The sequence below is a fragment of the Salmo trutta genome, unplaced genomic scaffold (genome assembly GCF_901001165.1).
Source record: "Salmo trutta unplaced genomic scaffold, fSalTru1.1, whole genome shotgun sequence".
NCBI classification, from domain to species: domain Eukaryota; kingdom Metazoa; phylum Chordata; class Actinopteri; order Salmoniformes; family Salmonidae; genus Salmo; species Salmo trutta.
The window spans coordinates 1,695,401-1,708,801 of record NW_021822962.1 but is presented as its reverse complement, the minus strand read 5'-3'; the positions used below and the strand labels follow the sequence as shown (position 1 = coordinate 1,708,801).

The 13,401-nt window shown below is 47.9% G+C and overlaps 1 protein-coding gene across 1 annotated transcript in view; it reads right to left on the bottom strand.

Moving 5' to 3' along the window:
• The window catches only part of nbeal2 (neurobeachin-like 2), a 143,494-nt gene that overhangs the window by 70,394 nt on the left and 59,699 nt on the right, over positions 1–13,401 (bottom strand). The window contains exons 14-19 of the mRNA XM_029746683.1: positions 12,208–12,306; positions 11,662–12,003; positions 8,845–9,173; positions 6,675–6,807; positions 4,743–4,862; positions 535–865 (exon numbers count right to left, since the gene is read on the bottom strand). Of these exons, the coding sequence (XP_029602543.1) occupies positions 535–865; positions 4,743–4,862; positions 6,675–6,807; positions 8,845–9,173; positions 11,662–12,003; positions 12,208–12,306 (1,354 nt within the window). The remainder of the gene's footprint in view (positions 1–534; positions 866–4,742; positions 4,863–6,674; positions 6,808–8,844; positions 9,174–11,661; positions 12,004–12,207; positions 12,307–13,401) is intronic.

Sequence of the window (13,401 nt, the reverse complement as noted above, 5' to 3'; positions counted from 1 at the left end):
CAGCAGTGTATCGGGCCTTGGTGTGTGTGTGTACAAGCAGCATATAGGGCCTTGGTGTGTGTGTATGTACCAGCAGTGTATCGGGCCTTGGTGTGTGTGTGTACCAACAGTGTATAGGGCCTTGGTGTGTGTGTGTGTGTACCAGCAGTGTATCGGGCCTTGGTATGTGTATGTACCAGCAGTGTATCGGGCCTTGGTGTGTGTGTGTGTGTACCAGCAGTGTATCGGGCCTTGGTATGTGTATGTACCAGCAGTGTATCGGGCCTTGGTGTGTGTGTGTGTGTACCAGCAGCATATAGGGCCTTGGTGTGTGTGTGTATGTACCAGCAGTGTATCGGGCCTTGGTGTGTGTGTGTGTGTACCAGCAGCATATAGGGCCTTGGTGTGTGTGTGTATGTACCAGCAGTGTATAGGGCCTTGGTGTGTGTGTATGTACCAGCAGTGTATCAGGCCTTGGTGTGTGTGTGTGTGTGTGTGTGTGTGTGTGTGTGTGTGTGTGTGTGTGTGTGTGTGTGTGTGTGTGTGTGTGTGTACCAGCAGTGTATAAGGCCTTGGTGTGCGCTGGCTGCAGGGCCTCATGACAGATGAAGGCGGTCCCCAGGAGCCCGTCCAGTGAGGTGGGCGTGCCCCACTCTGTGTCCTGCAGCCCGGCGGGGATGGTGTGGACGGGAGCGTCACGCAAGGGCCCAGACCCCCAGCGGCCCGCCGCAAAGGAGGCTGGGAAGGACTGGGAGCGGGTGATGGGGGGGGCGTGGGCGGGGAAGGCCATCTCTGCCGGGTGGAAGGAGGGGGGAGGCAGGGTGGGGGAGGTGGTGGTGGTGGTGGTACGGTGGCCTGCTGAGCCAATACAACAGGAGGTGAAAGGCTACAGGGGGAGGGAGTGGAGGGGAGGGAGTAGGAAGGGAGGAGGGAGGGAGTAGACAGTGAATAAGAAAGGAGGGTGTATGGAGGGAGGGAGTAGGGAGTGAATAGGGAAGGAGGGAGTAGGGAGGGAGGAAGTAGGGAGGGAGAGTAGAGAGTGAATAAGAAAAGAGGGTGTAGGGAGGGAGGAAGGAGGGAGGGAGGAGTGAATAGGGAAGGAGGGAGTAGGGAGGGAGGGAGTAGGGAGGGAGGGAGTAGAGAGTGAATAAGAAAGGAGGGTTTAGGAAGGGAGGAAGGAGGGAGGGAGGGAGTGAATAGGGAATGAGGGAGTAGGGAGGGAGGAGTGAATAGGGAGGGAGGGAGTAGAGAGTGTATAAGAAAGGAGGGTTTAGGGAGGGAGGAAGGAAGGAGGAAGGAAGGAGGGAGGGAGGGAGTGAATATGGAATGAGGGAGTAGGGAGGGAGGAGTGAATAGGGAAGGAGGGAGTAGAGAGTGTATAAGAAAGGAGGGTGTAGGGAGGGAGGGATGGAGTGAATAGGGAATGAGGGAGTAGGGAGTGAATAGGGAATGAGGAAATAGGGAGGGAGGGAGTGAATAGGGAATGAGGGAGTAGGGAGGGGGGTAGAAGAGAGTGAATAAGAAAGGTGGGTGTAGGGAGGGAGGAAGGAGGGAGTAGGGAGGGAGGAAGTAGGGAGTAGGTAGAGAGGGAATAAGAAAGGAGGGTGTAGGGAGGGAGGGATGCAGTGAAAAGGGAATGATGGAGTAGGGAGGGAGGGAGGGTGTAGGGAGGGAGGGAGGAGAAAGTTAGACATAAGATAGTAGTGTTACTGTTAGCTATCCACCCAGTCAGACCCAGTAAATCTACCAACAAGAGATGTACCAACAAGACATGTACCAACAAGAGATGTACCAACAAGACATGTACCAACAAGACATGTACCAACAAGAGATGAACCAACAAGAAATGCACCAATAAGAGATGCACCAACAAGACATGTACCAACAAGAGATGTACCAACAAGAGATGTACCAACAAGAGATGCACCAACAAGAGATGCACCAACAAGACATGTACCAACAAGACATGTACCAACAAGACATGTACCAACAACACATGTACCAACAAGAGATGAACCAACAAGAGATGTACCAACAAGAGATGTACCAACAAGAGATGTACCAACAAGAGATGCACCAACAAGAGATGCACCAACAAGACATGTACCAACAAGACATGTACCAACAAGACATGTACCAACAAGACATGTACCAACAAGAGATGCACCAACAAGACATGTACCAACAAGAGATGCACCAACAAGAGATGTACCAACAAGAGATGTACCAACAAGAGATGCACCAACAAGAGATGCACCAACAAGAGATGAACCAACAAGACATGTACCAACAAGACATGTACCAACAACACATGTACCAACAAGAGATGCACCAACAAGAGATGCACCAACAAGAGATGCACCAACAAGACATGTACCAACAAGACATGTACCAACAACACATGTACCAACAAGAGATGCACCAACAAGAGATGCACCAACAAGACATGTACCAACAACACATGTACCAACAAGACATGTACCAACAACACATGCACCAACAAGACATGTACCAACAAGACATGTACCAACAAGAGATGAACCAACAAGAGATGCACCAACAAGAGATGAACCAACAAGAGATGCACCAACAAGAGATGCACCAACAAGAGATGAACCAACAAGAGATGTACCAACAAGACATGTACCAACAACACATGTACCAACAAGAGATGCACCAACAAGAGATGAACCAACAAGAGATGCACCAACAAGAGATGCACCAACAAGAGATGAACCAACAAGACATGTACCAACAAGACATGTACCAACAACACATGTACCAACAAGAGATGCACCAACAAGACATGTACCAACAACACATGTACCAACAAGACATGTACCAACAACACATGCACCAACAAGACATGTACCAACAAGAGATGCACCAACAAGAGATGAACCAACAAGAGATGCACCAACAACACATGTACCAACAACACATGTACCAACAAGAGATGCACCAACAAGAGATACAAATCCCTCTCCACTCCTATGGTGTCATCACCACAGTAATAATTCAGTTTAACAACACATTCCAAATGCAAACTTTAGAAGTCAATTATAAATGTCAAGCAATTGTTACATACCAAAAGACCAGTAGGCCTATGCTAGTAAATTGTTGCCCCATTGCTGGTGAGCTTTCAGAGTAAACAGTTCATATTCTTGATTACCACGTTTTTTTAGCTGCATATTTATTTATTACGGCAATTCTCTCTCCCTACAATTTGAGGTTTGTGCTGCACCCGATCCTATAGCTGTACAGCAAATCAGCAATCTGTTCGCTAGCTCACCCAACCTGTGTTGATTGACAGTTTGCTGGTTCAATCAGAGTTCCGAATGTGCATTTCACTAGCCAATCTGTTGCAGTTTTTTTTGTTGCAAGGGTGATGGTGCGGCTACTGTCTCTGTCTGTGTGTAGAGTAATCCAGGTAGATTCTGTGCCACAAAATGAGTGACAAAACATTACAAAACCTGGCCAGATCATTTCAAGTCATCAGTCTCAAGTCAAAGTTGAGTCCCAAGTCAAGTTATTTTCTATGAAGTCGAGTCTCAAGTCATCAAATTTGTGACTCGAGTCAACAATTCTGCCTGAAACCCAGGATGGTTAATGCAGCCGTAATGGACCCAGGATGGCTAATGCAGCCGTAATGGACCCAGGATGGCTAATGCAGCCGTAATGGACCCAGGATGGCTAATGCAGCCGTAATGGACCCAGGATGGCTAATGCAGCCGTAATGGACCCAGGATGGCTAATGCAGCCGTAATGGACCCAGGATGGTTAATGCAGCCGTAATGGACCCAGGACGGCTAATGCAGCCGTAATGGACCCAGGATGGCTAATGCTCCCGTAATGGACCCAGGATGGCTAATGCAGCCGTAATGGACCCAGGATGGTTAAAGCAGCGATAATGGACCCAGGATGGCTAATGCAGCCGTAATGGACCCAGGATGGTTAATTCAGCCATAATGGACCCAGGATGGTTAATGCAGCCGTAATGGACCCAGGATGGATTATGCAGCCGTAATGGACCCAGGATGGCTAATGCAGCCGTAATGGACCCAGGATGGATAATGCAGCCGTAATGGACCCAGGATGGCTAATGCTGCCGTAATGGACCCAGGATGGTTAATGCAGCCGTAATGGACCCAGGATGGCTAATGCAGCCGTAATGGACCCAGGATGGATAATGCAGCCGTAATGGACCCAGGATGGCTAATGCAGCTGTAATGGACCCAGGATGGTTAATGCAGCCGTAATGGACCCAGGATGGTTAAAGCAGCCGTAATGGACCCAGGATGGCTAATGCAGCCGTAATGGACCCAGGATGGCTAATGCAGCCGTAATGGACCCAGGATGGCTAATGCAGCCGTAATGGACCCAGGATGGCTAATGCAGCCGTAATGGACCCAGGATGGCTAATGCAGCCGTGATGGACCCAGGATGGCTAATGCAGCCGTAATGGACCCAGGATGGCTAATGCAGCCGTGATGGACCCAGGATGGATAATGCAGCAGTAATGGACCCAGCAAGACCTCAGGTTTCAACAGTTACCATGAAAACAGAACAGATGTAAAAGGTAAAAAAATCCAATAAATATAACAAGAGAGAACTGATGATCATAAACCACTGTCTTTCAATATTCTATGTCTGTCTTTCGCACTTTGCTCTCAGCCTATGTCCTATTCCAGACATTTTTTGTCCTATTCCAACCATATTTTGCTTTCCAATTTAGTAAAGTCCTTCCCCCCATTGTCTCTCACCTCATTGAGCGAGGGGAATCGGAGCTGGGCTGTCTTGCGCTGTTCTCCATCGATGTAGACGGTGACCAGATTCTGACCGAAGGGACGGCGGCCGGGAATATGGACTATATCCACAGAGTGCTGTGGGGAGGAGAAGAGAGAGAGAGAAGAAGAGAAAGGGAGGAGAGCGAGAGGGAGGAGAGAGAGAGGAGAGCGAGAAGAGAGAGAGCGAGAGGGAGGAGAGAGAGAGCGAGAGGGAGGAGAGAGAGAGAGGAGAGCGAGAAGAGAGAGAGCGAGAGGGAGGAGAGAGAGAGTGAGAAGGAGAAGAGAGAGAGCGAGAGGGAGAAGAGAGGGAGGAGAGCAAGAAGAGAGAGCAGGAGAGAGAGAGTGAGAAGGAGAAGAGAGAGAGCGAGAGGGAGAAGAGAGGGAGGAGAGCAAGAAGAGAGAGCAGGAGAGGGAGGAGAGAGAGCGAGAAGAGAGAGAGAGAGCGAGAAGAGAGAGACAGGGAGAAGAGAGAGAGCGAGAAGGGAGAGAGGGAGAAGAGAGAGAGCGAGAAGAGAAAATAGTCTTTACTCAGTATATTGCAGGTAAAATATGACTTCTATGCAAGGTATGCCTGCTAGATTATTGTGCTTTCTCCAGAATCTAGAAACATGAGTTTGTCTTGAACTAGTTAAACATCCATTATTAAACAGTCCCTGACAATGATCATTCATTAGAGTAACAACACAGCTGTAGTGAACACATGGCACAGCTGCTAACTGGCTGATCCCAGCTTACATCAGGGCTGTCAGATAAGACGGGGAAACAACTCCGTAATTGAGAGCCTGTGTCTCGGTCTCTGATTGCGTCCCGAATGGAGTAGTGGTCTGGGAGTAGTGGCCTGAGGAAACACACTTAATGTGTTGTGAAAAGTGTTACAAAATGTAATGTCATATTTTAAATTGTATATAACTGTCTTCATGTTGCTCGACCCCAGGAAGAGTATCTGCTGCCTTGGCAGGAACTAATGAGGATCCATAATAAACCCCAGGAAGAGTATCTGCTGCCTTGTCAGGAACTAATGAGGATCCATAATAACCCCAGGAAGAGTAGCTGCTGCCTTGGCAGGAACTAATGAGGATCCATAATAAACCCCAGGAAGAGTAGCTGCTGCCTTGGTAGGAACTAATGGGGATCCATAATAAACCCCAGGAAGAGTAGCTGCTGCCTTGGCAGGAACGAATGAGGATCCATAATAAACCCCAGGAAGAGTAGCTGCTGCCTTGGCAGGAACTAATGAGGATCCATAATATCCCCAGGAAGAGTAGCTGCTGCCTTGGCAGGAACTAATGAGGATCCATAATATCCCCAGGAAGAGTAGCTGCTGCCTTGGCAGGAACTAATGAGGATCCATAATAACCCCCAGGAAGAGTAGCTGCTGCCTTGGCAGGAACTAATGAGGATCCATAATAACCCCCAGGAAGAGTAGCTGCTGCCTTGGCAGGAACTAATGAGGATCCATAATATCCCCAGGAAGAATGGGGTGAAGGACTGTACTAAATTGGAAAGCAAAATATGGTTATCTGCTGCCTTGGCAGGAACTAATGAGGATCCATAATAACACGAGGAAGAGTATCTGCTGCCTTGGCAGGAACTAATGAGGATCCATAATAACCCCAGGAAGAGTAGCTGCTGCCTTGGCAGGAACTAATGAGGATCCATAATAACCCCAGGAAGAGTAGCTGCTGCCTTGGCAGGAACTAATGAGGATCCATAATAACCCCAGGAAGAGTAGCTGCTGCCTTGGCAAGAACGAATGGGGATCCATAATAAACCCAAATGGCACCCTATTCTCTATAGTCTCTATATAGTGCACTACATTTAACCCTGGTCAACCATAGTGCACTGTATAGGGAACAGGGTGCAATTTGGTCCCCATCCTCTGTCCCTATATCTCTGTGTGTATCTTACCCAGCAGCAGTCTGTTAGAGGGTGTTCTGGCAGGGACACGACCATGTAGTCCTTCTTAGTGCAGACAGCCACCACCAACACTCCCTCCATGGTGAAGAAAGCCTCTAAACCTGTACCACCGGCTGTCAACAGGCTAAGCACCAAGGAGACAGGAAACACATCAATAACTGCCCCCTTGGGGGATCAATAAAGTTAACTGAATGGAATTTAATTTGATCCAACTGATGACTGGTGGCAATATTAAGTTAGTCTGCCTGTTACATACTTTTAAATCATATTGCTTTCAACCAGGGCTGTGGCGGTCAAGACATTTTGCCAGCCGGTTATTGTCATGCAAAAGCCTGCTGGTCTTACGGTAATTGACCGGTAATGAAGATATAACACGCGCCTTTAGAACATCTAATAATACATCTATGTAATAGACACCATCATAATAAACCCATGATTTATTTTAGTCAGGTCTAAAGAAACATTATGATATGAAGAAAATGGATTTCAGAAGAACAGAATATGAGTTGGCTTACGGTATGTTATCTGGCTATGCTCCATGACATAGGCTGTAGGCTAGTTCATTTAGCTGACAAGATATGCTTATAAGTCCCGTCCCGTTATTTTATGATTTTATAGTAAGAAGAATATATTTGAACTTAGCTGAATAAAATAGAAAGGATATTTTCCCCATTCCGGGGCGAGTGAGCACAGTGTAAAAGTGATCATTTGAAACAGGTCCTATATGCTAGATTTACAGTTATTTGGCAACTTTACACTCAACATTCACCCATCAGTCTATTGTCAATGTAATCTTGTCTTTACTAATATGTATAGGCATTCAACCTGCTGTTGAACTTCTTTCTTCAAATGGATCATCACAGGGAGGGGAGTTTTAAAAGCATGATAATGTTTTGATGATAAGTGTTTCATGTGATTTTAGATTGCATTGATGTCAAAGTGGTTAGAGGGACAATAGAGCCCTGAGTACCAGGCCATTAGGACCAGGCCATTAGGACCTGATTAGGACCTGATTAGGACCTGATTAGGACCTGATGGAGGGACAATAGACAGTAGAGCCCTGAGTACTAGGCCATTAGGACCTGATGGAGGGAAAATAGAGCCCTGAGTAACAGGCCATTAGGACCTAGTGGAGGGACAATAGAGCCCTGAGTAACAGGCCATTAGGACCTGGTGGAGGGACAATAGAGCCCTGAGTAACAGGCCATTAGGACCTGGTGGAGGGACAATAGAGCCCTGAGTAACAGGCCATTAGGACCTGGTGGAGGGACAATAGAGCCCTGAGTAACAGGCCATTAGGACCTGGTGGAGGGACAATAGAGCCCTGAGTAACAGGCCATTAGGACCTGGTGGAGGGACAATAGAGCCCTGAGTAACAGGCCATTAGGACCTGGTGGAGGGACAATAGAGCCCTGAGTACCATGCCATTAGGAACTGATGGTCGTTAGTGAGCTGGGTGCTAACAAAGCATGACCAGAGTGCATGAGAGGAGATTACCGTGACTCAACGGTCACGTGGAATTTTACTGTGTCCATGACTGCCAGTGTGGCGGTAATACGGTCACTGCAACAGCCCTACCTTCAACAACATTGCCTGAAAATAAAACGGCCCATTGAAAACAATTGTTTATTGTGGTTGTAGAATTAAAGCACTTGAGAGACATGGGGGGATTTTCTCTCTCATATGGCCAGCACCGGCTCTCTCATTGGGCCAGCACCGGCTCTCTCATTGGGCCAGCACCGGTTCTCTCATTGGGCCAGCACCGGCTCTCTCATTGGGCCAACACCGGCTCTCTCATTGGGCCAGCACCGGCTCTCTCATTGGGCCAGCACCGGCTCTCTCATTGGGCCAGCACCGGCTCTCTCATTGGGCCAGCACCGGCTCTCTCATATGGCCAGCACCGGCTCTCTCATTGGGCCAGCACCGGCTCTCTCATTGGGCCAGCACCGGCTCTCTCATTGGGCCAGCACCGGCTCTCTCATATGGCCAGCACCGGCTCTCTCATATGGCCAGCACCGGCTCTCTCATTGGGCCAGCACCGGCTCTCTCATTGGGCCAGCACCGGCTCTCTCATTCGGCCAGCACCGGCTCTCTCATTGGGCCAGCACACATCAAGCAGCAGTGTGGTCTTAGGTGTATCCCCATCTCTCCAGTCTGGTACCTGTACAGCTGTTTCCTGCGGGGGCCTTTGCCCATACCCCGGGTCGCCGCCCCTGGTGCCCCAGCAGACGAGCGGGTGCTGGGCGTGGAGAACTCTGAGTGGTATTGTGGGAAGTCCATGTTGAGACAGAGCCAGGCGTGGAAGGAAAACCCACTGCCTGGCCAGCGCTGGACCGTGGGCACCATGATCCCTGCCAGGGGATGGGTCAGGTCAAAATACTGCAGGGCGCTGTTCTTCCCCTCCCTGGCCGCCATTGCCGCCAACACCCGGATGATGCGGGCGCAGTAAGGGTGTGTCCCCGTCCGCTTCCCTGCCAACACGTCCTGCCCCTGGTAAGGGAGAGAATTTTATCTAAGGGTGGTCATGTGCTATCTGGACAGAGGGGTGTTATCTGGAAGGAGGGGTGCTATCTGGAAGGAGGGATGCTATCTGGACGGAGGGGTGCTATCTGGACGGAGGGGTGCTATCTGGACGGAGGGGTGCTAGCTGGACGGAGGGGTGCTATCTGGACGGAGGGGTGCTATCTGGACGGAGGGGTGCTATCTGGACGGAGGGGTGATATCAGGACGGAGGGGTGCTATCTGGACGGAGGGGTGCTATCTGGACGGAGGGGTGCTATCTGGACGGAGGGGTGCTATCTGGAAGGAGGTGCTATCTGGACGGAGGGGTGCTATCTGGACGGAGGGGTGCTATCTGGACGGAGGGGTGCTATCTGGACGGAGGGGTGCTATCTGGACGGAGGGGTGCTATCTGGACGGAGGGTGCTATCTGGACGGAGGGGTGCTATCTGGACGGAGGGGTGATATCTGGACGGAGGGGTGATATCTGGACGGAGGGGTGATATCTGGACGGAGGGGTGATATCAGGACGGAGGGGTGATATCAGGACGGAGGGGTGATATCTGGACGGAGGGGTGATATCTGGACGGAGGGGTGATATCTGGACGGAGGGGTGATATCTGGACGGAGGGGTGATATCAGGACGGAGGGGTGATATCAGGACGGAGGGGTGATATCAGGACGGAGGGGTGATATCTGGACGGAGGGGTGATATCTGGACGGAGGGGTGCTATCTGGACGGAGGGGTGCTACCTGGACGGAGGGGTGCTATCTGGACGGAGGGGTGATATCTGGACGGAGGGGTGTTATCTGGACGGAGGGGTGATATCTGGATGGAGAGGTGATATCTGGGTTAATTGTTAAGGTTGGTGATGTAGATGCTTCTATGTACAACACCAAAATAAATTCTTAGTAACTTTTGTTGCATGGCAATAAGGTTCTGATTCTGAATGGTTTTACAGTGGCCTCTAAATATTGGGACAGTGAAGCACTTTTCTTTTGAAATCAAACAATGACTATGAGGTTAAAGTGCATACTGTCGTCTTTAATTTGAGGGTACTTTCATCCATATTGGGTTAACAATTTAGAAATTACAGCCCTTTTTTAATACATAGTCTCCCAATTTTAGGAGACCAAAACTATTTGGTCAAATGCACTTCTATGTGTATTAAAGCAGTCAGAAGTTTAGGATTTGGTCCCATTTTCACACGACTACATCAAGCTGGTGACTCTACAAACTTGTTGGATGTATTTGCTGTTAATCTGAAACACAACAAAAACTATTTTGTGCCCAATAGAAATGAATGGTAAATAATGTGTTGAGTCATTTTTATTGTAAATAAGAATAGAATGTTCCTTAACACTTCTACATTAATGAAGATGCTACCATGATTACGGATAATCCTGAATGATTCGTGCATAATGATGAGTGAGGAAGTTACAGACGCACAAATACACCACCAAGACATGCTAACCTCCCACCATTACAATAACAGGGGAGGTTAGCATTTTATATCATACCCTCAAGACATGCTATCCTCCCACCATTACAATAACAGGGGAGGTTAGCATTTTATATCATACCCTCAAGACATGCTAACCTCTCACCATTACAATAACAGGGGAGGTTAGCATTTTTATATCATACCCCCAAGACATGCTAACCTCTCACCATTACAATAACAAGGGAGGTTAGCATTTTTATATCATACCCCCAAGACATGCTAACCTCTCACCATTACAATAACAGGGGAGGTTAGCATTTTATATCATACCCCCAAGACATGCTAACCTCTCACCATTACAATAACAGGGGAGGTTAGCATTTTATATCGTACCCCCAAGACACGCTAACCTCTCACCATTACAATAACAGGGGAGGTTAGCATTTTATATCGTACCCCCAAGACACGCTAACCTCTCACCATTACAATAACAGGGGAGGTTAGCATTTTATATCGTACCCCCAAGACACGCTAACCTCTCACCATTACAATAACAGGGGAGGTTAGCATTGTTTATCATACCACCAAGACATGCTAACCTCTCACCATTACAATAACAGGGGAGGTTAGCATTTTATATCGTACCCCCAAGACACGCTAACCTCTCACCATTACAATAACAGGGGAGGTTAGCATTTTATATCATACCCCCAAGACATGCTAACCTCTCACCATTACAATAACAGGGGAGGTTAGCATTTTATATCGTACCCCCAAGACACGCTAACCTCTCACCATTACAATAACAGGGGAGGTTAGCATTTTGGGTGGGGTGTATGATATTTGGAGTATAAAGCCCCAAAAAATGCTTCACTGTCCCAATAATTACAGAGGGCACTGTATGTTACACTGTATGTACCACTGTATATTACACTGTATGTTACACTGTATGTTACACTGTATGTTACACTGTATGTTACACTGTATGTTACACAAATGAAAGCGTTACAGAGCATCAATTTGAAATCAAATACCTGGTCGAGGGGTCGGAGAAGCCTCAACAGAGACTTCAGCTCAGCAGGCCTCAGACAGAGAGACCCCATGTCCTGTAGCATCCCCAGGAGGCCGTCGGCACACTGGCGGTCCAGTCTCTGTGGCTGGGAGAGGACATGGAGCACAGCCCCCACCAGGCCGGCCTCCACAGCCACCGTACGGCAGGACAGGGAGCCCCCGCAGACCGCAGCCAGCCACTGGGCTACCAGGAGCTGCAGGTCCCTCTGGGGGGCCAGGTCAGGCAGCCACTGTAGGAGGAGGAGGAGGGGCTGGTCGTTACTGATACCCAGGTGATGGGCGTGGGCGTGTTCCCCTTCCACCGCCTAGTGGAGAGAAGGAGAAGGAGAGAAAAGAGGGCAATGAGGGAGGAGTGAGAGGTTTTTGTGGAAGACCAAATATATCTAACCCACAGAACGATGACAAGTAAATGACTAATGGCCTTCATGACAACATGACATTCTCTCCCTTTACACTCTACATTAGTATCCCTTTAACCAGATGAAGTGAGGAGGTGTTGATCTGCTCACCATGTTCATGAGTTCCTGCAGCAGGCGTTTAGTGGGCTGACCCTGACTCTTCAGCACGTCAAACAGCTGGGAGTAGCCAATCCTCTCCTTGAAAACCTCCTGGAGGCAGAAGAACAGAGACACAAATATAGACAGGCTAGTAATGTACAGAGACACAAATATAGACAGGCTAGTAATGTACAGAGAAACAAATATAGACAGGCTAGTAATGTACAGAGAAACAAATATAGACAGGCTAGTAATGTACAGAGAAACAAATATAGACAGGCTAGTAATGTACAGAGACACAAATATAGACAGGCTAGTAATGTACAGAGAAACAAATATAGACAGGCTAGTAATGTACAGAGACACAAATATAGACAGGCTAGTAATGTACAGAGACACAAATATAGACAGGCTAGTAATGTACAGAGAAACAAATATAGACAGGCTAGTAATGTACAGAGACACAAATATAGACAGGCTAGTAATGTACAGAGACACAAATATAGACAGGCTAGTAATGTACAGAGACACAAATATAGACAGGCTAGTAATGTACAGAGACACAAATATAGACAGGCTAGTAATGTACAGAGACAGAAATATAGACAGGCTAGTAATGTACAGAGAAACAAATATAGACAGGCTAGTAATGTACAGAGAAACAAATATAGACAGGCTAGTAATGTACAGAGAAACAAATATAGACAGGCTAGTAATGTACAGAGACACAAATATAGACAGGCTAGTAATGTACAGAGAAACAAATATAGACAGGCTAGTAATGTACAGAGACACAAATATAGACAGGCTAGTAATGTACAGAGACACAAATATAGACAGGCTAGTAATGTACAGAGACACAAATATAGACAGGCTAGTAATGTACAGAGAAACAAATATAGACAGGCTAGTAATGTACAGAGAAACAAATATAGACAGGCTAGTAATGTACAGAGACACAGGCTGCCTCCCAAACGGCAACCTATTCCCTATATAGAGCCCAATGGGCCCTGGTCAAAAGCAGTGCACTATATAGGGAATAGGTTGCCATTTGGGACAGATAGAATTAAAGAACTGCCTCCCTGGCAAAGAGCCACACAACAGACAGGAGGACAATGAGACTGTTTAACCAAGAATGAAAACAGTGTCAAGCCTTATCCGGCTCTTTTTCTGTCCTGATTACGTGTGTGTGTGTGTGTGTGTGTG